The sequence below is a fragment of the Aotus nancymaae genome, unplaced genomic scaffold (genome assembly GCF_030222135.1).
Source record: "Aotus nancymaae isolate 86718 unplaced genomic scaffold, 86718_ANA_hifiasm-v0.15.2.pri h1tg000041l, whole genome shotgun sequence".
Classification (NCBI taxonomy): Eukaryota; Metazoa; Chordata; class Mammalia; order Primates; family Aotidae; genus Aotus; species Aotus nancymaae.
This window is the reverse complement of record NW_026988455.1, coordinates 28661929-28684295: the sequence shown is the minus strand read 5'-3', so window position 1 is coordinate 28684295 and position 22367 is coordinate 28661929. Positions and strand designations below refer to the sequence as shown.

Sequence of the window (22367 nt, the reverse complement as noted above, 5' to 3'; positions counted from 1 at the left end):
CTTTCTATTTTCAGCATACCTTGTTTTTATCTTTGAAGTGAGTTTCTTGTAGATAGCATATAGTTGGGTCATATTTCTTAGTCCATTTAGCAATTTCTATCTTTTAATTGGTGCATTCAGATTATTCTATTTAATGCAATTATTGATATGCTAAAGATTAAGTCTGCCATTTCATTTTTTGTTTTCTGTTTGTTCTTTTTGGTTGTTGTTTTTGTTTCTCTATTGTTGTTTTCCTGCCTTTCTCCAGATAACATGAACATTTTTTAGAGCTCCTTTTTTATTTCCCTATAGTGTTTTGGAGTGCATCTCTTTGCACGCCCTTTTTAGTGGTTGCTTTAGGCACTATATTTATATATATATGTAAAACTTATCACAGTATTCTGTTTTTAGTGGTTTCTTAAGGCACATTATGTGTGTGTGTGTGTGTGTGTGTGTGTGTGTGTGTGTGTATCTTATCACAGGATTCTGTTTTTGACATGTTACCAGTTCAAATAAAGTATGGAAACTTACTCACCTTTCTTCCCCTTTACATTCCCTTTCCATTAATATATAATTGTCTTACATATTTCTTCTACATACATTAAAATCACAGAAGAAAATGTATAATTTTTGCTTCAACCATTGAGCACAGTGTAGAAAATTCGAGATGGAAAGTAAAATGTGTTGCATGCATTTACCGATATTTTTGTTCTTTTCTTGTTCCTGAAGGATATTTTGACTGGATATAGTATTCTAGATGATTATTATTTTTTTTTAATTTTCATCACTTGAATAAGGTGTGCTACTTTCCTCTGGCCCCCATGGTTTCTTATGAGAAATCTGCTATTACTCAAACAGTTTTTTCCTTATAGGTAAGGTGTTATTTCTCTCCAATTGCTTTCAAAATGTTTTCTTTGTCTTTAGTTTTGAGAAGTTTGACTCTAATCTTCATAATGTGGATTTTTTTGGAAGGCTTATCTTGTTTGGAGTTCACTCCTTGAATCTTTAGGGTTATGTCTTTTGCCAGATTTGGGAAGTTTCAGCTGCTATTTTGTCATTTTTTTTTTTTTTTTTTTGGCCATACCTTCTTTTTCTTTTCTTTGACTCTGATGTTATAAATATTAAAAGTTTTTGCTGTGATGTTGTAGTTCCCTGAGGTGCCATTTCTTTAGTTTTCCAGTCCATTTTCCTTCTGAAAAATTGAGTGCTTTTTGTAGTTCTGCCTTCAAATTTACTGATTCTTTCCATCTGCCCTCTTTATTAGATAGTTGAGCCGTTTTGTTGAGTTTTTAATTTTACTTATTGTATTTTTCAATTCTAAAATTTTTATTTGGTTGTCTTTTTTTTTTTTTTTTTTTGGTTGAGACAGAATCTCACTCTGTCATTCAGGCTGGAGTGCAATGGCGTGATCTTGGCTCACTGCAACCTCTGCCTCACGGGTTCAAGCGACTTTCCTGCCTCAGCTTCCTGAGTAGCTGGAACTACAGGCCCCCGCCACCACGCCCAGCTAATTTTTGTATTTTAGTACAGATGGGGTTTCACCATATTGGTCAGGCTGGTCTCGAACTCCTGACCTTGTGATTCATCTGCCTGGGCCTCTCAAAGTGCTGAGATTACAGGTGTGAACCACCACGCCCGGCAGTTGTCTTTATATCCTCTTTTTTTGTTGAGACTTTATATTTCTTTGCTGGCACTTACTATTTTTCAGTTGTTTCAATTGTATTTGTAGTTGCTCACTGAAGCATTTTCATGATGACTTCTTTAAAAATCCCTGTCATGTAATTCAAACATTACTGTCATCCCGGTGTTAGCAACTACTGATTGTTCTTTTTAAACTTCAGTTTGATATTTTTCTGGTTCTTGGTATGATGAGTGATTTTTTCTTACTGAAGCATGGACATTTGGAGTATTCTGCTATGAGATTCTATCTTATTTAAGTCTTCTGTTTGAGCTGGCTTCCTCTGACAGGAGGACTCTGACATATTACTACCAGGTAAAAGTAGAAGTCCAGATTTTCCACTCAATCTCTGTGGACACTTAAGAAGACAGTCTCCTTGTTCCTGTTAGATGAGGGTAGGAGTGGTTTTATCTCTATGGTGGTTGGCTGGAATATAGTGAAGTCTGGATAGACTTCCCTTTTCCTTTACTTCAAACAAATAAGGCAGAATTTTGGGGGGGATTTTTTTTTCTGTTCCCATTGGCATTTTCAGGTTTCTGGCTTCTTTAGCTCCAATATGGGGACATACAAAGCAAAAAGAAAATCCAGGGAATTCACCACCATGTCATTCCAAAGTCTCCAGGCAGTCCTCCTTCTCTTCAGCTTTCAGTCTTCTTACGTTTGCTTAACACAGTGGTTCCCAACCTTTCTGACACCAGAGATCTGTTTTGTGGAAGACAACTTTTCCACACACCAGGAGTGGGGACTGAGGGACGGTTTTGGGATAAAACTGTTCTACCTCGGATAATCAGGCATTAGTTAGAGTCTCATAAGGAGTGCATAGTTTGGATCCCTCACATGTGCAGTTCACAGCAAGGTCCACACTTCTGTGAGAATCTAATGCCACTGCTGATCTAACAGGAGGTGAAGCTCAGGTGGTAATACTCACTCATTCACTGCTCACTACCTGCTGTGCTGTCCAGACCTAACAGGCCACAGATCAGTACTGGTCTACAGTCTGGGGATTAGAGATCCCTGGCTTAGTGTACGTTGCTATGGTTTGTTTGGCCCCACCAAGTCTCCTGTTAAAATGTGATCCCCACTGTTAAAGGTGGATCCTGGTGAGAGATATTTGGATTGTGGGGGTGCAGCTCTCATGAATGGCTTGGTACTATTCTTGAGAGAATGAGCTCTCACACTTTTAGTTCCTGAGAGAGCTGGTTGTTGAAAAGTGGCTGGTGCCTCCTCCACTCTCTCTCTCTCGCTTCTTCTCTCTCGTCGTGTGTTCTCTGCACAGGCCAGCTCCCCTTCCCTTTCCCTTTCCCATGAGTGGAAGAAGCCTGTTGTCCTCTCCAGAAGCAGAGGCTGGCACCATGCTTCTTGTGCATCCTCAGAACTGGGAGCCAAATAAATCTCTTTTCTTTATAAATTACCCAACCTCAGGTATTTCTTTATATCAATAGAAAGGGACTAAGACAGTTGTCCAGGGTCTTTGGCTCTACTTAGTGGAAAAGTTGGGAAAAGTACATCTACTCCATTTTCCCAGAAGCAGAAGTTACATCTCTTATGTCTTAATTTACCACTATGGTTCCCCAGATGTTGAGCTTTCTGGAAAATTAATGAAACTACTCAAGTGTAGAAGAACACTTGGTATATATGTGTCTTCTTCACTGAAATTATGTTTCCCCCAAATCTCTAGAGATGTGTGCTGCTCAGTGTGAAAGAGATGATTATGAAGAAGGCATTTGACTTTGGGAAAATAAGATTGATACAACAGTTTAGACTTAAGGAAAGGAGGTTTAGGGGTGGTAGGGTCCAAACTTAGGCGCTCACCTGGCTGAAATCTGGCATTTGAAATCTGTCAGTCCAGAGTCAGCAACGTACAGTACTACAAAGGGTAGGTCAAGTCTACCTCTGTTCCAAGGCTCTCCAGTGTAGTTGCTGGATCATAGCAACAGAAGTGGTTTAACAAGCAGAAGAGTCCTAGCTACAGTTACTCTGTCCTCCCAAAAGCAGCATCCCACCAAGGGCCTGGGAGGATGAGAAATAAAATGAAACCATTTGAAGAAGGGGCCTAGCAGGTTGTGGCTATAACAGTGGGTTCTTGACTCAGAAGAGAGCTAAAATACTGTTTAGGAAACTGAAGGAAAACATTAGTCAACAAAAAGGGATAGGCAGTGCTCTTCATCCTAGTACTCAGCAGACATTACTAGTTGATCATGGCACTGTTTCCCACTAGGCCTGCAATCCTCTCAACATGATGTCCCATGCAGCCACTACCAATCAATAAGTGGAGACATATGAGAAGACATCTGTTTTCCAGTTCAGGCAGGAAGCTCATTCCAGGCACACACAGGACATCAGATCTAGAGCAGTGCAGTGGACTCCAGATCCCATTAGGAGCAGGCCTAAGGCTGCTCATTTCTTGCCTTTTTTAATAAGAACTGGTTCGGGACCTGAGTGCAGCTAAGCCTGATATTGCTGACTTTGGTTATGACAGCTGAGATTAGTTGAAGACCAAGTGGCATAGAAAAAAAGTCTTTCTTTGCATATTAAGATCCAAGGCTTAGCTGATCTATATTGATAATTCCTGAGGATTTCAAGTTAGCCTGCTTACAAGTTGAATTTCAGGGGAGAGATGGGAGTGATTTATGGTGACATCTATTAAGCTTTTATAGAACATAATACACGTGTTCTTGCTTCTACCATAAAATTAATTGTTGCTAATTAGTTAGGGCTGCCAGCTCACTTGTGTGTGAGAGTCTGTCACACTCCCTTCTCCTGGTCCTGTTAATTAGCCTTCCACAGCCTCCTACTAGCTGAGTGTCCTGTAGCTTTCCTCTTGATGTGCATTTCTTATTTAAACAAATAAGTCTGCTGTTTGGCTTTGGTTGGTTTTGGAGAGAGGTTTAACCTTGGGGTCATAGAAGTCCTTGCTGGCAGACAATGATGTCAGGTGAGACAAACCATTTTCTGTACACCACCATGTATTATGTAAGTACATTTGACCCAAAATAAGCATTCCTCTTTCAAAAGTTGTTTTTTAAATTGAGTACTAAATTTCCACAAACTAATAAAATTAAGCTCTCAGGTACTTAGTTTTGATGACCGTTTCTGAGTTGCTGGAGTCTGGGATGGAGATCATTCTGGTGGGATGATAGTCCATAAGCACATGTGCAGCAGAAGGAGCACTGGGCCAGGCAGCTTCTTGGTTGCAGTGACAGCTGCGTGGCATGGAGCTTTGTAATGATCAGCTCTAAGGGAGATGCTTTGAGGTGCTGAAGATATCATGACAGTGATCGAGCTTGTCCACAGCTCTCACAGCCCTTGGAGGAGATCTGACTCAAGTGTACTTGCCTAGGGAGTACTGGTTGTATAATTGCTGTTGACATTTCTGTGATAAAAGGAGGTCAGTTATGTTGGATTTTTCCAAGAGCAGGTGGCCTACTTTGTCCAAGCAGAGTAAATCTAAGGGTGACAATCTCATGCGGTTATTATCACATATAATGACAATAAAAAGAAAGGGCTTTTCCTAAATACAGTTCTGCACCCAGTGAAGCTTGTTCACTTCTCTGCTCAATGAGCCAACAAAACAGTCAGGCGCCAGAGAGAGAAAAATCCTGTTTGCATTGATTGCGTCCTGAATGCCTCTGCCCACCTCCTGGGAGGCAGCTTATTTCACACATCCTCATGACAGAGTAATGCGACTTCATTGACTGGCAAGCAGCTGTCAGTGCAGCCTGTGAGGTGTCTGGGTGTGCCCACACACCAAAATCAAGAGAGAATGGAAAGCACAGCCCTGCAATTGAAATTTAAAGGGGAAGTAAGTCTTTACTACCAGTCACTTACAAAAGTGGAGGCTGTAGCTATGTTCAAATATAATCACGTCTATGAACCCATTTGTCAAGCAATAGAAAAGCACAGTTTTCATTTATTCCCCTTTTTGCTTTGGAGCAGGGCTTCAATTAACAGGTGCTAGAAAGGCAGTATCAGGAACCAAGACTCCAGCAGGGCCAAGCAAGCAGGCATTAGGATCTGGCTGGCCATCCACTGCTGCCATACCCATTCATGTATTCCTACCCCTTTTCCCCTCCTTTGCCCCTTTCCTTTGCTCCATAAAGGAGGCTTCTTTGCATCTGCTTCTGCACCTGTCTTCACCTGCATGTCCTTGCCTGACATGAGTCCAGTGAAAGGTGACACATGACCACATCTTCTGACATTAGATGCAGGGATTCACATACCATGACTCCATAGTTATTTGCACTGGGGAGGTCTGAAGGGGATCTGCATGCTGTTTATGCATGCGTGCAATCTTTTTACTTCTGAAAAGCCTGGGATGGAAGACCAATGAATGAAATACGGGATCTTTTATGAGAAATTTATATGTTTTTAATGAACTCTTTGCTTTGGCAACTCTGTGATAACTTAATTTGGCGGCATCATGGTTAAGGGGAAATATGATTGTGAAAACTATGTATGTTTCTGAGACTCATGTCGAGTATGGTAGCTGAGTGAATAATTCTTTCATTCTGATTATAAAATCACTTGGCTGTTAGAATGTATAGCTTCTCTTTTCTTTTCACTGCCAGCACTATACTCTAGAACTTCACGATAATGCCTTTATTAATGCAACAACCTTCTAGCTTCTTTCTCTGCTTCTGGGCACTTTCATTGAATACACCATGCATATTGCTACCAGATGATATGCTATTTACATAATGCCACTCCCTCATTAAGGAACCTACAATAGCACCTATATGCTTATACAATCAAATCTAGACCCCCTTCATCTAACCTTCAAGCTCTCTGTGGTCTGGTCCCATTTACCTATCTACACATACATTGAAACTTACATTCTGCTGCCTTGCATCACACTCCTGATTGAGCAGAGGGATCAGTCCCGCTACGATGCCTCGGTGCCTTGCTATTTCCCCTTTTTTAAGATCACTACTTTGCCTCCACCCATCAGATAAATACATTTTTCACATCTCACCCTATACTCTTTTGTATCTATGAACGCTTTCCAATAGTTACCATCCACATCAGCTTCTTTCTTGAGTTCCTATTACTCTAGTAGGCAAATGCTTGGCACAATTTTTACTCTAGTATCTTGCAGTGATATTAGTGTCTTATCAATAAAGCTTCATCTCCAGTTGAATTTTTTACTTTCTTGATTCTTAGTCTTCAGAATGCCCAGTATGCTCCTCTTGTGTAAAGAACATTGAAGTTGGAATTGAAAGGCCAAGTTCGAGTCCTGACTCTTTAACTGACAAGCCGTGTAACCTTGGATGAGCCCTTGACCTCTTTAAGCCTCTGTTCCCTTAGCTGTAAAATGGAACTCAAGGTATTTTCACAGCCTATTTCACAGAGTAGTTTTAATGCTCAAATAAAATTGCATGTGAGAGTATTTTATGAGCCTTAAAGTGCTGCAAGAACAGAAGGCCCCATTATTATTGTAGTTTGTCTGTAATATTTAACTTAAGTCGAACAGTAAAATATATCTGTGAGCCATTGTGTAATCTTAAGTGCCAAATTGCTAAATAGCAGTGGCCGCACCATATAACATTTATTGTACATTTCATTGTTCAGAGTGCTTTTTATTAGGAATACCATTCTGTTCTCGCCAGTGCCCTGTGAGGTTGTGGGGATCAGGTATTTTTATTCCCACTTTGCAGCTAGAAAAAGGAAATCAAAGAGCAAATACAGTAAGTGAATTTCTGTAAATCACGTAGCTAGTTGATGGCTGCAGTTGAACTGAAGCTTCCATTCTGCCTCTTATTCCTTGCCTGAAAATTGTGATCATTTTCAGTCCCCACTTTGTCACCATCAGACCCCCTGCCTCTAGGACACTTTTCTTTGTGGTTTTCACTTTTCCTACTTTGTCTTATTGGTTCTTGTACAGCAAGAGTGGCTTTATATTGGCTCACAAGGATCTCACTCCCTTTCATTTCATTATAATTACATTTACAGTCATATGGTGGAGGGAAAAAAATATAAGGGTCATTTTTCTTTTTCTTTTTTTAGATGGAGTCTCGCTTTGTCGCCAGGCTGGAGTGCAGTGGTGCGATCTTGGCTCACTCCAACCTCCGCCTCCCTGGTTCAAGCAATTCTTTTGGCTCAGGCTCCCGGGTAGCTGGGACTACAGGCATGCGCTACCACACCCAGATAGTTTTTGTATGTTTAGTAGAGACAGGGTTTCACCATGTTGGCCAGGATGGTTTCAATCTCTTGACCTTGTGATCCACCTGCCTCGGCCTCCCAAAGTGCTGGGATTACAGGCGTGAGCCACCGATCCTGGCCAAGGGTCATTTTTATTTCTCCTTATAAATACTGTTGGTTGACTGAAGAATTCTTAGGTTGGAGGACCCTGGATCAGAGAAGATACCTGAGTTCAACATTAGGTCCTCACTTTTTGCAGACAGCTCAATCCTCCTGATAGGTCAGGCTCTCCCTAGAGCTTGTCCATGCAGGTAAGACTGAGACCTGTCTCTTTTAGCCTGAGGATAAATAACGGGCTATCTGGTACTCTTCCAGACTAGAAATAGCAGTGCACCTCACTCATCCAGTTGTCCCTCCCCTGTGTTTAAGCTGTTTCCCACTCCTTCCCTCTGTTGCACCTGCTGGTCCCAACCCTGGAACTATTCTAGCCTTCACCAAATGGGCAGTTCTGCAGTATTGCTGACTCTACTACAGCATGTTCTGAGCTGAGGAGTCTTCGACTGTGTTTCATGCATTAACATGAAAGCCACACCCCATTTCCCTTCCAGAACTCCGTTGAAAAATCTCATCCATTAGGACTTACATTGCCCCTTCACTTCACCGTTATGGGTAAGAAGCCAACTGATACCTTCACCTCACCAATCTGAAGGGATTTCTTCAATACCTTTCTAAGGAAGTGCTGCTCAAAGTGTTGGAATCTTTCAGTCATCCCCACAGGGACAATGTCATCAGCAGATGACTTCCTCAACTTCAGCATAAATTTCAGCATAAATTAACATTGGCTTATTCTTGAATGAATTTCTCCAATATAATCTACTAGGAATATTTGATGCCATTTTAATACTTTAAACCATGCCAATCCCAGATGTAAATGGTTCATACTAACATATAAGAATGGAATTTTTGATCACCCACGTTAAGTAGTTCCCTGCATAATAGCATCACTGAAGCTCTCCCAGTAGAAGGCAATTTCTAGAAGGCAATTTCTAGAAGGCATTTCATGACAAAATGTGGGAGCCATAACAGCAGCCAGATTAGTCTGACCCTCTGCAGTATCTACACCAGGACCCCAAAGCCCAATGGGTGGAGTAAGCCTCTTTTTTCTGCAGCAGTATGATTAGGTAAATGTGACTTTGTTGTATAGTTCTTACTACTGTCCTCCAAAAAACTGAGTTTGTGTGGACTGCAAAGTGTGGCAGTCTTCCAGCTGACAGAAGCATACAAAACAAGTCCTTATCTCAAGACAGAGGGAAGGAACCCAAGCACTGTGACTCTCACTTTATAAATCTTCTCTCAGCTCATAAACTACTTTTAACACCAGTGCTTCTTGACATTAATTCACACCAGAGGTTTTGCAACTCATAGATATGGAGGCTGTAAAGAGGCAGGGGACAAAAGAAATCTGGTGGCTGCAGGGAAAGGGTTATTTGACTTCTGGGGACAGGCTATAGTAATATTCCACTGATTTTATACAGCCTTTGTCTTTCCTGCCTGCCCTGTTCTTATATTCTTTTAAGAGCTATAGAGAAAAGTCGTGTCAGGATATGGCTGGGATAGAGATGTAAGGATGACAGATGGTTAATAGGAGAACGAAAAATAATGCAACTCCCAATTCTTAGGAGGAGATGAGAGATAGTGCAAGCTAAATCCTCCTCTATGTAGTGGAGATTAATAAGTGAGAAAACAGGAGCAGAAGATATAAGCATATTCATTAGCGTTATGGACGTAATCCCCAGAAAACCAAAAATCTAATGTGTTCAAATTGGCTGCCCAGGAGAGTGGGACCAAGGACAGAGAGGACTGTGGAAGGGTGTAATTTCTTTCCATCTTAAACTCTTTGGTACTACCTAGTTTGTTATCATGTACATGTATTGCTTTTTAAATATTTTTCTTAAAATTTAAAAAAAAACACGGCCAGGAGTGATGGCTCACACCTGTAATCCCAGCACTTTGGGAGGCTGAGGCAGGCAGATCATGAGGTCAGGAGATCAAGATCATCCTGGCCAACATGGTGAAACCCCATCTCTACTAAAGTACAAAAAATTAGCCAGGTGTGGTGGTGTGTGGCTGTAGTCCCAGATACTCGGGATGCTGAGGCAGGGAAATCACTTGAACCCGGGAAGTGGGGGTTGCAGTGAGCCGAGATCATGCCACTGCACTCCAGCCTAGCGACAGAGCAAGACTCCATCTCAAAAAAAAAAAAAAGAAAAGAAAACTTATGATTTTTTTTTTTCCAAAATTCAGGGGTTCTGTGTGTGAAGATATGACTTAGTGATAAATTAGATTAAGCTATATGAAATAGCAAATATTGGTCCATTTTTGGCTTGTATGAATGGAAATTTCATTTGATTCAACTTAAATAGTTTTCAGATTTTGTTCTTTCATGTGGACATGTCTCCACTGAAAGCCCAGCATGTGATAGTGGCATCCTACCATTCTGGAAATGTTGCAATTCACTGTGTCCAATAATGTTCTCTTTCCAACCAACACTTCAAGTTCTGCTCAGCTTACTAGAGAGAGTTCACAGGGCACATCTTCCAACCCCGAACCCTATGCTCAAAATATTTGCTCCCTCTAATACCCTTAATCCAGTATTTTTTACATGTGTTATGGCAGTTTTTACATTTTGCTTTTTACAACTGTTATTTGTATACTTGTCTCATCTCTCAGTTAGACCGTCCATCCTTTGAGCAAAAGAGTCATGTTCTGCAGGTAGAGACTGTGTGGGCTTTGAAGCCATTTCTGGCATGCCTTGCCCACTTTATAGCTACATGACTTTGGGTACCTTCCTTAACATCTCTAAGACCCGGTTACTACATCCCCAAAATGGGGACAGTGATGTCTCTCCTGAGGCCCGTCAGGATGTTTGAATCAGAGGATGCATGCACAGCGCTTACAGCACACAGCTAGTGTGCAATTAACACCATTTACTTCCCCTTCCTTTATTCATCCTTGAGTCTTCCCAGCACCAAACACAGTTCTTTTTCCCATAGATGATTAAATGGTAAATGAGGCAGTAGGTTGGTTTGAAAGATTTTGGAAGTATTGCAAAATCCTTTCAGGATAATAGATATTAACACTATCTTTTAAAATAAGAGTTCTCAAATAATCCTATTAAGGAGGAAATGGCACAGGACTCTGCTTTGCATTTTAACTGAACAGAAAACCATCCAGAAATGGAAACCATTTGGGATGCCTCTAAAAATCTTGCCTGTGACCCCCTGCCTTTCAGACATCGGTCATGTATCAGTGGTTGTGAGCTCTGTTGAGCCTCTGCCTTCTACGGAATGGGGGTAGGGTCTGCAGCTGAGGAGAGCAGACTGGGAAGCCTGCATGGAGTTCTGGACCTCACAAAATGCCCACCAGCTTCTTAATAGATTGAGCACTTGCTCCTGCCTCTGTTCAGAGCTTTTTCCATAAAAACTCCAGGGTGTTTTTATAAAGTTGGCCCCGATGACTCCACGGAGCCCTTCTGAGTCGCCCAGCTGCAGAACACTTTGCTTGTCCCTGTTATCACCATTTATCACATTCTGATTGCGCTATTGTCATTGATATATTTCTCTTAGCTATTCCCGTGGCCCATTAGACTATGTGCACAGAGAAGATACTCCATGTTTATGTAAAAATAAAATGTCTATTCATTAAGATGGGGTCAGGGAAGCCCCTGAATAACCACTGCTGTGATTTTTGAATTTATCCCCACCAAAATCAAAAGATTTCTTTCACAATGGAACATTCTTTCAGAGGTTTATTGGTAAAGGACAACTTACTTAAAGAAGTGAATTAGAGAACTGTAGTAGCAGCCAGGTGCAGTGGCTCACACCTGTAATCCCAACACTTTGGAAGGCCGAGGCGGGCTGATCACTTGAGGTCAGGATTTGGAGACCAGCCTGGCCAACATGACAAAACTCTGTGTCTACTAAAAATACAAAAATTAGCTGGGCATGGTGGCTCATACCTAAAACCTTCCAGTTACTTGGGAGGTGGAGGTTGCAATGAACTAAGATCACCCCACTGCGCTTCACCATGGGTCGACAGCGTGAGACTCCATCTCAAAAACAAACAAATGAAACAACAGAAAACAAAAACTGTGGTAGCTATTAGTTTAAATTGTTGAAGGAAGTAAAGTTTCTGCGGGGAGGACACAGGAGTGGAGGATATCAGGGATAAAACAGACACCAGCACAGAGAGCTCAGTGGAGGTTTATGCCTGGTGTGGTGGCACACACCTGCAGTCCCGGCTACTTGGGAGATTGAGGCAGGAGGATTGTTTAAACCCAGGAGGTTGAGGCTGCAGTGAGCTGTGATCATGCCACTGCACTGCACTCCAGCCTGTGTGATAGAGTGAGACCCCGTTTCAAGAAAGAGAGAAAGAAAAAGAAAAAGAAAGAGAAAGAAAGAAAAAAGAGAGAAAGAAAGAAAGAAAGAAAGAAAGAAAGAAAGAAAGAAAGAAAGAAAGAAAGAAAGAAAGAAAAGAAAAAGAAAAAGAAAAAGAAAAAGAAAAAGAAAAAGAAAAAGAAAAAGAAAAAGAAAAAGAAAAAGAAAAAGAAAAAGAAAAGGAAGGAAGGAGGGAGGGAGGGAAGGAAGGAAAAGAAGGAAAGAAAACAAATTTATGCACACAGTGTGGGAGATACAAGGGAGAAAGCACTAGGCTTTCCAGCCTTGAGAGCAGGAAGAACTTTAGGGCACTGGGATGCAGAGTCGGAGGGGTAGGCAGATAAGACTGTCTGGCCCACCTGCCAGGATTTTGTACAATCACGCTGCATAATGATTCTTGAAAATACAAACATTGCCGGGACTGACTGACAAGTATTGTTCCAGCGGGGAGAGCTGTCAGGGCAAATCAATCCAATTCTACCACATGCCAGTGTGTAGAACAGATATAATTTTGGCTGTTCGGCAATGTCAAAGCGAAGGATGTACCGTATGCGTATTTTGAAATGTGGTGTTCTTTTTAGTCTAACAGCTTGAAAGATTTCTGGGGCTTTCCCCCCTTGGCTTTTTTCTAGAAGTTTTGAGAATTTAACTTCAAATAACTCCATTAGTTTTATCTGCTGTAACATGCAGGTTACATTAAGCCTTTCTCCCTCCACTCCTGTGGACACCTGCTCTTCTATGGGGTATTAAACATTGGTCTAGTGAGGAATGGGCCATTTGCTGGCATTGCATGCTGTATGAGGCATCTCTAGGACCCTAATGGCTTCCCAGAAATGTAAAGTTGATTTGCAACAGTCTCTAGTTTATCACTGCACCAAATAAATGCAAGGCTTGACCTAGAGGCTTAGGATAGCTCGTGTGTCTAGGCCTCTTGGAAATCTCTGAAGGTCCACTTGCTCCTTCAGTGGCCCAGTGCTATAAAGGCCTGAGGCCCGCAGAAGTTAGCTCACTGAAAGTCTCTCTTCTCTGCTTCAGAATTTTTCTGTACTCCCACCCCATTGCCCTCTCTGCACCTTCCCTAGGAATCTCTCCCACCAGTTATCTCCTCTGCTTTCTTTTCTTCTCCTTCTTCTCCTCCTTCTCCTTCTTCTCCTCTTTCTTCTCCTTCTCCTCCCCCTCCTTCTTCTTCTCTTCCTCCTCCTTCTCCTCCTCCTTCTTCTCCTTCTCCTCCTCCTTCTCCTCCTCCTTCTCCTCCTTCTCCTCCTTCTTTTTCTCCTCCTCCTCCTCCTTCTCCTCCTCCTCCTTCTTTTTCTCCTCCTCCTCCTCCTTCTTTTTCTCCTCCTCCTCCCCTTCTTCTCCTCCTTCTCCTCCTCCTTCTTCTCCTTCTCCTCCTCCTTCTTCTCCTCCTCCTTCTCCTCCTCCTTCTCCTTCTTCTCCTCCTCCTCCTTCTCCTCCTCCTTCTCCTCCTCCTCCCCTTCTTCTCCTCCTCCTCCTTCTCCTCCTCCTTCTTCTCCTTCTCCTTCTCCTTCTTCTCCTTCTCCTTCTCCTTCTCCTTCCCTCTTCTTTGTAGCTGTTTTATTTCTGACCCTTAACTATTCCTCTTGACTTACAAATACTCTCAAACCTCAAAACAGCCACTAAGCCCCATGTGCTGGAGCCATGGTGCTGTCTCTAGATGAACCTGTCTGTCCCTGTGCCCCCCGCCCCCTCCCCATTCTCTTACAGGCTCAGCCTCCATTCTCCAGTCCTGGCTTCCATTTTCTCACTTCCCATTCAGGACTCCACCAAGGGCAGACTGCCTTCTGTTGTCTTCAGGGTCATGATCCATGGCCCTCTCCTGCCTTTGATTAGTTCATTTTCATCTTGTTCTCTGTCTTTCCCTGATTTTCCTCATAGTCATTCTCTGAGAATTAGTTTTTGGTGACATCCTCTGTACCTTTGGGGTCACAGACCTAATTGCAGGCTGGGGGAAGCACCTCCCACAGGAGTCTTGCTGAGCTGTAGACCTTTGATAGACAAGAGGCTGGAGAGGGAAAATGGATGAGGAATGGGATGGAGCCCGCCCTCAGCTCTGTACCAGCCTCTGTGAGGACAAGTTCTAGTGCTATGCCCTAACTGGCTTCCTTGCTTTCAGTTTTAGTGCAGCCGGGTGACTCTCTCTAAAGACTTGCCCTGATCCCGTCTTGCCATGCTCAAAGGTCTTCAACAGCTTCCTAGAACTCACATATATAATGTAAAGTCATGTACTCATGACTGTGGAGTGTGTGGGCTGGGGCAGACCTAAGATGCCAGTTAGCCCAAACTCCCTTATTTAACAATGAGGAAGGGGAGGCACAGAGAATGAAGTCATATTTATTAGTGTCAGAACTCATCTGAACTACTTAGTGAGATACTCAAAGCCCTCCATAATCCAGTCTCTTTTTTTTTAAATCACTATTTCCTAAATATACTCTGGACTTTTCTTTCTCCTCATCCTGGTTCTTTCTCTTCTCCCCTTTTAAGTGTTCTCTTTCTCACCATTTTTTTCTCTTGTTCAATTACTCATCTATTTTTACATGTTTGTGTTATTATTTGTTCATAAAATAGTTTTGATTGTCTCATGTATTCCAGGCTCAGCAGTGGATTAAGGGAAATTACACCTATTTGTCAACTCCATGCCCAAAGCATTCTTGAATATGCCCATAGGAATTTATTTTAATGCCATTATGATAAGAGCCGTGGACTCCTTATACAATGCCTTGGTTGAAGGTACCTTTTGTGTCATATGTTTATTCCTTATTGATTTCTGTTATGAGAAATATTTTTAGGAAACTCACTTCTTACTCTAAGACATTTTTGAGGGCACTGATCATTGTGCCTATCAGCATCCCTTGTGTAAAATCTATTTGATATGTTCCTTTGAAAACAAACTGTCATGAAGCATCTTACTTCCCAGAAGGAATCCCTGTGTTTTTATTTATGAGTAGCCAAAATTTTGTAAATTATTGTGTTTTCTTTTTGGCTTCTCCTGCCAGGAAGCTTAGAATCAACTTATGACTTAAGTTTAATAACCACTGGGCACCCTAGCATCTGCATGCCTGCATTTCTACTTAACACCTTGTCTTAACTTCCAATTTTATTTCTCTTGACTTCAGCTATTACTAAAGTTTTTGTTTTTCTTTGTGTCATTTATAGTACCTAAAATCTTTTGTGATTGGAGCAAAAATGTAAGTAAATGGCATGAAAGATGTATGTACATAGGTTTTTCTGCCCTTTAGCTTTTAAGTTTCTTGAAGACAGGGATTATTTTACTCTTCACTTTCTCTAGGCCCTAAAAAAATGCTGAGGCACTTTTAGCAGGTGCATAGTAAAAGTTTATTTAACTAAATTGATAGAAATAGACCCATGATTCCCTAGATAGACACAGTTGAATTCATATGCTTTCTCTTTCACTTTGTTTTTTGTAAGAAGACCAAGACAAGGTATGTTGTAGTGGAAAGAATTTAAACCCTGCCTGTTACTAATTGTACAATCTCACATAAGCTATTTAGCTAATCCAATCCTCCTTTTTGTCCTTAATTTGAAAATGAAGGTAAAAATACTCTTTCAGATTGCACTGATGATTGGTAAGTCTTGTAAATCTCTCAGCACATTCTCTGGCCCATAATAGCAATCAGAACAGGTTAGACACCCTCTTCCTTCCCTATTTTCTCATTTCATTGGAAATAGTACTTGGAAAAAGATAAGTAAGTGAATTGCTCTATGGCCGCAAGTAAGTCAATTAACTGAGGTGTCATCTGTAAAATAAGTGTGGCTATTGACCTCATTCAGAGGGATATGAAATTAATTGATGATAATGCACATTGGGAATTTTTGCTGAGAAGTGCTTCAGAATGGCTCAGCCTTGTTATGTGCTCTATTTCATCCTTAATATTATTTATGAATATTTAGCCTTTTCTTGTTCTGGTGTGTTTTATCTCTGTGGTCTTAATTGCATTTATTTTTAATTTAGTACCAACTTGTATCTTAATAAAAATGTAGGTGAAACTTCAAGGCATAGTTTCTATCTTTCACACAAATTTGTTTTTTATAGGTGAATGATTTTATCTGATTCCATATACTGCTAACACATTATTTGGAAAATCATTTTTTGTTAATTTTATTTTATATCAAATTCAAGTATTTTTTTGAAGTATTTAACTTTCACATTCTACTTTTAACACTCTTATTTTATGTTTGTCAATAGTTTTCTAATGAAATTGTTTATTATTAGATGCTTGGTTCATTTCAGATCACAAATGTGAGTGTTTCAAGTGTTCCTAATAGAAAAGATATTAACTAAATGAAATATCTGTTTTCACTTTAATGTCAGGAGATCCTCTCTGTCTTCACTACCAATCAGCGTCCTGTATTTCAGAGTCCAAGTGTCGCTCTTCTGAGAGACAGGAAACCTGAATCCTAGCTCAGTCACCTTCTAGATGTGGGGCCCAGGGAAAGTCATGTCACTGGTGCCAAGACTCTCACTGATCTGTCAAGCCCCAGGGAGCCAGTCTCAATGATCTTTAAGTTCTCTTCCTATGACAACATTCGGCCCTGGGATATGGAACTGCTGAAGGCAGTCTCTGCATTTAGGACCACAGGGAAACCGAAAGAGAGAATTTCAGGAACTCCCAGTACAGAACATTATCTTCTAGAGTATATTACTTTTTGTCTTTCTACTGAAAACTTTAAGATCTCTCTCTTTTTAACTGCAGGTTGCTTCATCCTTGGCATATATTAGATACTGAATAAATGTTTCAGTTGAAAGTCCATCTGTTTAGCAGAATATATCCACTGGGCCAAGAGTTTCTATGAAACCCCATTATTGAGGAAATGGGAAAGACACATTTCCTATCTGAGACCTTAAATGAATAAAGTTATATTTATTTTTTATTGGTTTTAGATTTCATAGCAATGGGTATAGACATGGAGTAATACTTTATCTATTGCCTGTGTATATATATAGAATATGTACTTCTGGAAGGAATCTATACCAGAAATTTGATTTAAGCAACCTGAAACAACAAGCATCTATGTCAACTGCTGAAGACACGTTGTGATAAAATGCATTTTTCAGGACTCTAATGTGATACTAACACAAAGCTGGAAGTCAATTCACTTCTGGTACTCATGGGACAAATGACTAAGGGCACCATATTTCTATTCTGAAAAATCCCATCAGTGACAGAGATGCCCAGACAGGGTGCAGATCACACGAGTTTGGTGCTGTATTTCCTACAGCTCTTACTTGATTCCTCCTTTTCCTTTGGCAGGGTGAATTTTAAAAAGAATTTTTTCTATAAAACTTTTTTAAACTGGTGATTGTTTTGAGTTTTCCTTCAAATCTAGGAAGTCATTCATGGTAGAGTTTGGGCTTTTTTTTTTTTTTTTTTTTTTGAGACAGAGTCTCATTCTGTCACCCAGGCTGGAATGCAGTGTCACAATCTCAGCTCACTGCAACATCTATCTCCCTGGCTCAGGCAATTCTCCGGCCTAAGACTCCCGAGTAGCTGGGATATAGATACGCACCACCACGCCCATTTAATTTTTGTATTTTTAATAGAGACACGTTTTTACCATGTTAGCCAGGCTGGTCTCAAACTCCTGATCTCAAGTGATCTGTCTGCCTTGGCCTCTGAAAGTGCTGGGATTATAGGTGTGACCCACCGCACCTGGCCTCTTATTTATTTTTTATTACAGTTGTTCATGTTGGGTTTGAGGTGATTTTTCTCAAGTCTCCAAAGTTAAGAGCAGCCAGTTGGGTGATCACAGAGAGAGGAGGAATGTGAGAATTCTGCTTGCTTATGTGATAACTTATTTATTGTGGAATCCTTAGGCATGCTTCACTCAAGATATTTTGCGTAAAGCGAATCAAAATGTCCATAGAGTCCTTCAAGACAGTGATATTCAAAATCTTAGACCACAATGAGATAGGAGTGTGTCTAGAATGTGAATCGGGGCATCGCTTCCTTCATTACAAAAAAATCTTGCTCTCAGGAAAAGTCAGTCTAATGTCATACAGTCAGCCAAATTAAACCTTTGGATGTCTGGCCTCTTAGCTCCACTGTTGAAAGATGCAGGAGAAATGGCAACCCAGTGTTTTTACAGCTTAGGCAGGTTACTGAGCCTTTCTGAGCCTGGACTCTGAGAAGGAAGGCACTGGTAGGGTGGAGAGGAAAAATGTGGACCCAGAGCTCAGTGGGTGAGAGGAGCAACCAAGATGTCAGCAGAGGTGGTGCAAGCTAATGGCTCCCTAAGATAGAAGCTTCAAGACAACTGGGGCTCTAGCAGGAGGGAGAGGAAGTAAAGGATCAGAATAATCAGGTGTGCAGGCCAATTGAGAGGCTTGGGCGTCGTTGGTGCATTGCCAAGATTTTATTTAAATCAGGGAGGTAAAGGGATGTTTAAGGAGAGTTGAGGAAATAAGGAGCTTGTGGAATCACACACAGGCAGTGAGCTCAGAGCACACCGTGGAAGGGTGTCCAGGGGAGGTGAAGGGGCATGAACGAGCCACGTTGGGAGCATAGTGTCTGGATAACCAGGGACTTCCTGTGGTGTTGTAGAGAAATGGAAAATGGGCAAGTTAGGATAAGTTTGGATGCCCTCTTAGAGGAGAATGGGAAGACATTCTTAGTTCAATGATGTGGAAGCTTCAGATTAGATGTTCTTCCCACTCCTGCCATCTGAGAGAATTGAGCTGCTTTATCACCTACATACTTAAAAGAGTTGTCCTCAATGAACCCAAATAACATAGTCAAGTAGTATTTGTCTGTGGTTATTATTATTAAACATATTATTTCACAGATCTTTATAAAGCACTGATTGTATGCAGAGCACTGTGAGGCCCTGTCAGGAATACAAATACAAAATTGTTGCCTGTGCCCCTAAGTAGTTCAGTCTTATAAAAGATATTTATTACATTTAGAGAGAATACATTGGCAAAAGGGCACTGCTCAGATCATCAGTGCCCCAAAGCACAACAAAGCGATAAATGCAAATATAGTAGCCCATTTGCTAAAGAGGTGCCTTTACTACTTTCAAGGTCAACACAGGAAAACTGGTTTGATCACTTTTGTTTTGGAAATGATGAAATTGTGGCTTCAGCTTTAACAACTTATTTTTTGCCAAATTTTTCTCCTGCTTGGGCTATGAAAAGATAGAGGTATGTAAATCAAATGCAAAAAAAAAAAAAAGAAAAGCTAAAATACTTGCCTTGCTCTGGTTAGAGTGAGAAGTAAATCAAGTGGGAATTTAATTCCCAATGAACATGTGACAACCAGGGAGTTAAATATTAGATTTAAACAGGGCAGCTAATTATCTGCAAGAATTACATTTGTGTCTTTATATGGGCACTCTACCTAATGAACACGTTTCTCGCCTCTTAAATTCAGGCATCGCTACTGGAGCATGAGAAATTAATATACGTTCTTATATTCATCAATATTGTTGCTCATAAAAAGACCTTTTGATTTTTATCACCCTGAGTTTCCAGAGGCTCACAGAGGCATTCACAGCTCTGAACCACATGAATTATCAGGGGGAAAAAATCCCATTAAACCGAAATCTTAATTACCACTTGCATTTTCTATAAAGTTGTATCCAAAAAGAAACTGAACAAGCTGTCCATCAACACAGAAGGCATAAATAAACAGTGGTATAGTCCTTCCATAGAATATTATAAACTGGTACAAGGGAAATAATTCCTACTATACACACAATACAACCCAATCTCAAGGACACTGTTGAGTGAGAGATGCAAGATCTGTAAGAATATGTACAGTATGACTCCATTTAACGTAGGTTCGAAAACAGGCAAAGCTGAACAAGCTCTTGTTAGAGATGTAGCCCTGATAGTAAACTTATAAAGGAAATGATTTAGACAAGATTCAAGAGGATAGTTATCCCTGGGAGATGAGTAGGAATGTGGGTACAATCAGGAAAGAATACATTGGTGCTTCGAAGTTACTAGTGGTATTCTATTTCTTAAATGGGATGGTGGGTTCATAGGTATCCATTTTATTATTATTATGTTCTGCCATTTAAATTGAACTGCAGAAATATGGTTTATAGTTTCTGTTGCTTTTATAATGCAGTTCACAATCAATTAAAAAAACTTTAATTGATTAATTAAAACTTCAATTGATTAATTGATAAATTAAAAAATGTTATCAAATTATACCACAGTACCAAATCTCTACTTTGTAGTTGCATGGGGCATCAGGAGATATTTAGGGCTTGCTCTTAGCCTTGGGAGTTTACAGATGTGAAATAATTGGGGATACATCAGAATATAACTGAACACAAGCCAGGACAGAATGTGAGTTCAGAGAAAGAGGTCTTTGGTGCTCAAAATGGTCCCGGAAAGCTCTATGACGGAGTAAGAATTTGAACAGGGCTTTGAAGGATGAACTAAGCATAGAGGAAGCCTAGCAATTGTTTTTACTTTTTTCTCTATTTCTCATATAAATCAAGTCTCTGCTCATGTTTAACACAATCTACAATTGAAAAGAGACTTTGCAATGCAGAAGAAAAGACATGAACTCTGGATTCCTACAGACGCGGCTTCAAATCCCAATTCCATTCCCAGACTGTGAATCTTTGAAATTCCTGCAGACTGTTTTCCCACTTGTAAAATGCAGAGAGGATTATGTCACAGGATTGTGAGAACGAAATGAGAGAATATAGTTGGCCACACATTCCAAGCTCTAGAGGGCATCACAATCTCTTTTTAATGCAGTACCACGCAGCAACAAGGAGTTCAGAAAACAATACCAGCCAAGACCCGGTGGAACTCCTGTACTAAGGGCCTCAACATTTAATGTGCGGAGTGAGGAGGCGCAGCTTGCATGTAGTTTCCTCCTCTGCTGGGTCTCCTTGTGAGCCTCTCTTCCATGAGCTCTGTCCTTGGGTGTGCCGCCCCTCTGGTTTCCACCTGGCAGCCAGTGAGCTTCTTAGGATCCTTAATTGCCTCCTGCCTTGTGCACCAAGGGGGCATATGCATGAGTAACTTGAGCCACCTCTGATTCAGACTGTAGGGAGAAATATTCTCTTGTCCTGGGATTCATGTGTTTTTGTCTCTTCGTGGCCTTGGAGAGCCAAGATTGGGCCATAGTTTTAGAACAGGGCTAAGGATGCTAGTCTTTCGTGCAGACGTCTAGATGTTTCTGACCCAAACCAAGAAAGTCAGTGAGGTCCAATCATGTTTTAGCCCACCCCACTAGAAGGCCAAAACTCAGGTGAGGCCAAAACCTTAATTAACAATGCACAGATCCTGCACTTTCTTTTTGTATCCTCGGACTCTATCTCCCTTAGGAATCTGAGATGGCTTAACAAAGAATTCAGGATTGCTAGCTATCTCTCTGCTTTGCCCCACTGGACACACTACTAACAAATACATGCAAAGCATCTGGCTTAAAAGAAGCCTGCCATTAACGTGAATTTCTCATTTCTCCCTCTTTTTAGTCTATAAAGTTTATCTTGGATATTTTGGAGTCACCAGCTAGGTATCTACTTTAGTTTTATCAGAAACAATAATTGAGTTCTGGAGAATAGGGTGATGAAACCTTCTCCCAGCCATTTGGGGTGGACTGTGAAGATGGACACCCAGCTTTTTTGGTTTATTATGTGCAGAGGAGAGACTCTGGGCCTGGAAGCTCAGGTGCAGGCCACTGACTCCTCACCCGCCGCCTTCACCTCCGCATGCTTCAATTCCAATTTCCATTCTGTCTTTGTTTTGCAGTTGTTCAGCACATCAAGCGACATAACATTGTTCTGAAAAGGGAGCTAGGCGAAGGAGCCTTTGGAAAAGTGTTCCTAGCTGAATGCTATAACCTCTGTCCTGAGCAGGACAAGATCTTGGTGGCAGTGAAGGTAAGAGAACATTCCAGAATGTCTCATTATCCGTGATCACACTCATGTGTGGAAATTTAACTCTGTTTTATTATATTTTGGTGGCCAATGCAGGAGTAAATCATTCCTGCTATGGTAGATGTATCCAAATTCCTTTAAACTAAATTGTTAGTGGAAAGGACATTTGGAGCACATCCAGCCATAAGAGGTTCTTCTCAGGGGCCACTGACAAGTCTACAGGCTGTGAAGAGCTCTGAGCCTCTCTTCCA

General features: G+C 41.0%; 1 protein-coding gene across 2 annotated transcripts in view; it reads left to right on the top strand.

Annotated features, from left to right (window-relative positions):
- The window catches only part of NTRK2 (neurotrophic receptor tyrosine kinase 2), a 347366-nt gene that overhangs the window by 233149 nt on the left and 91850 nt on the right, over window positions 1-22367 (top strand). For both annotated transcript variants that reach the window (XM_021676039.2, XM_021676037.2), the window contains one exon: window positions 21989-22119. In XM_021676039.2, the coding sequence (XP_021531714.2) occupies window positions 21989-22119 (131 nt within the window). The remainder of the gene's footprint in view (window positions 1-21988; window positions 22120-22367) is intronic.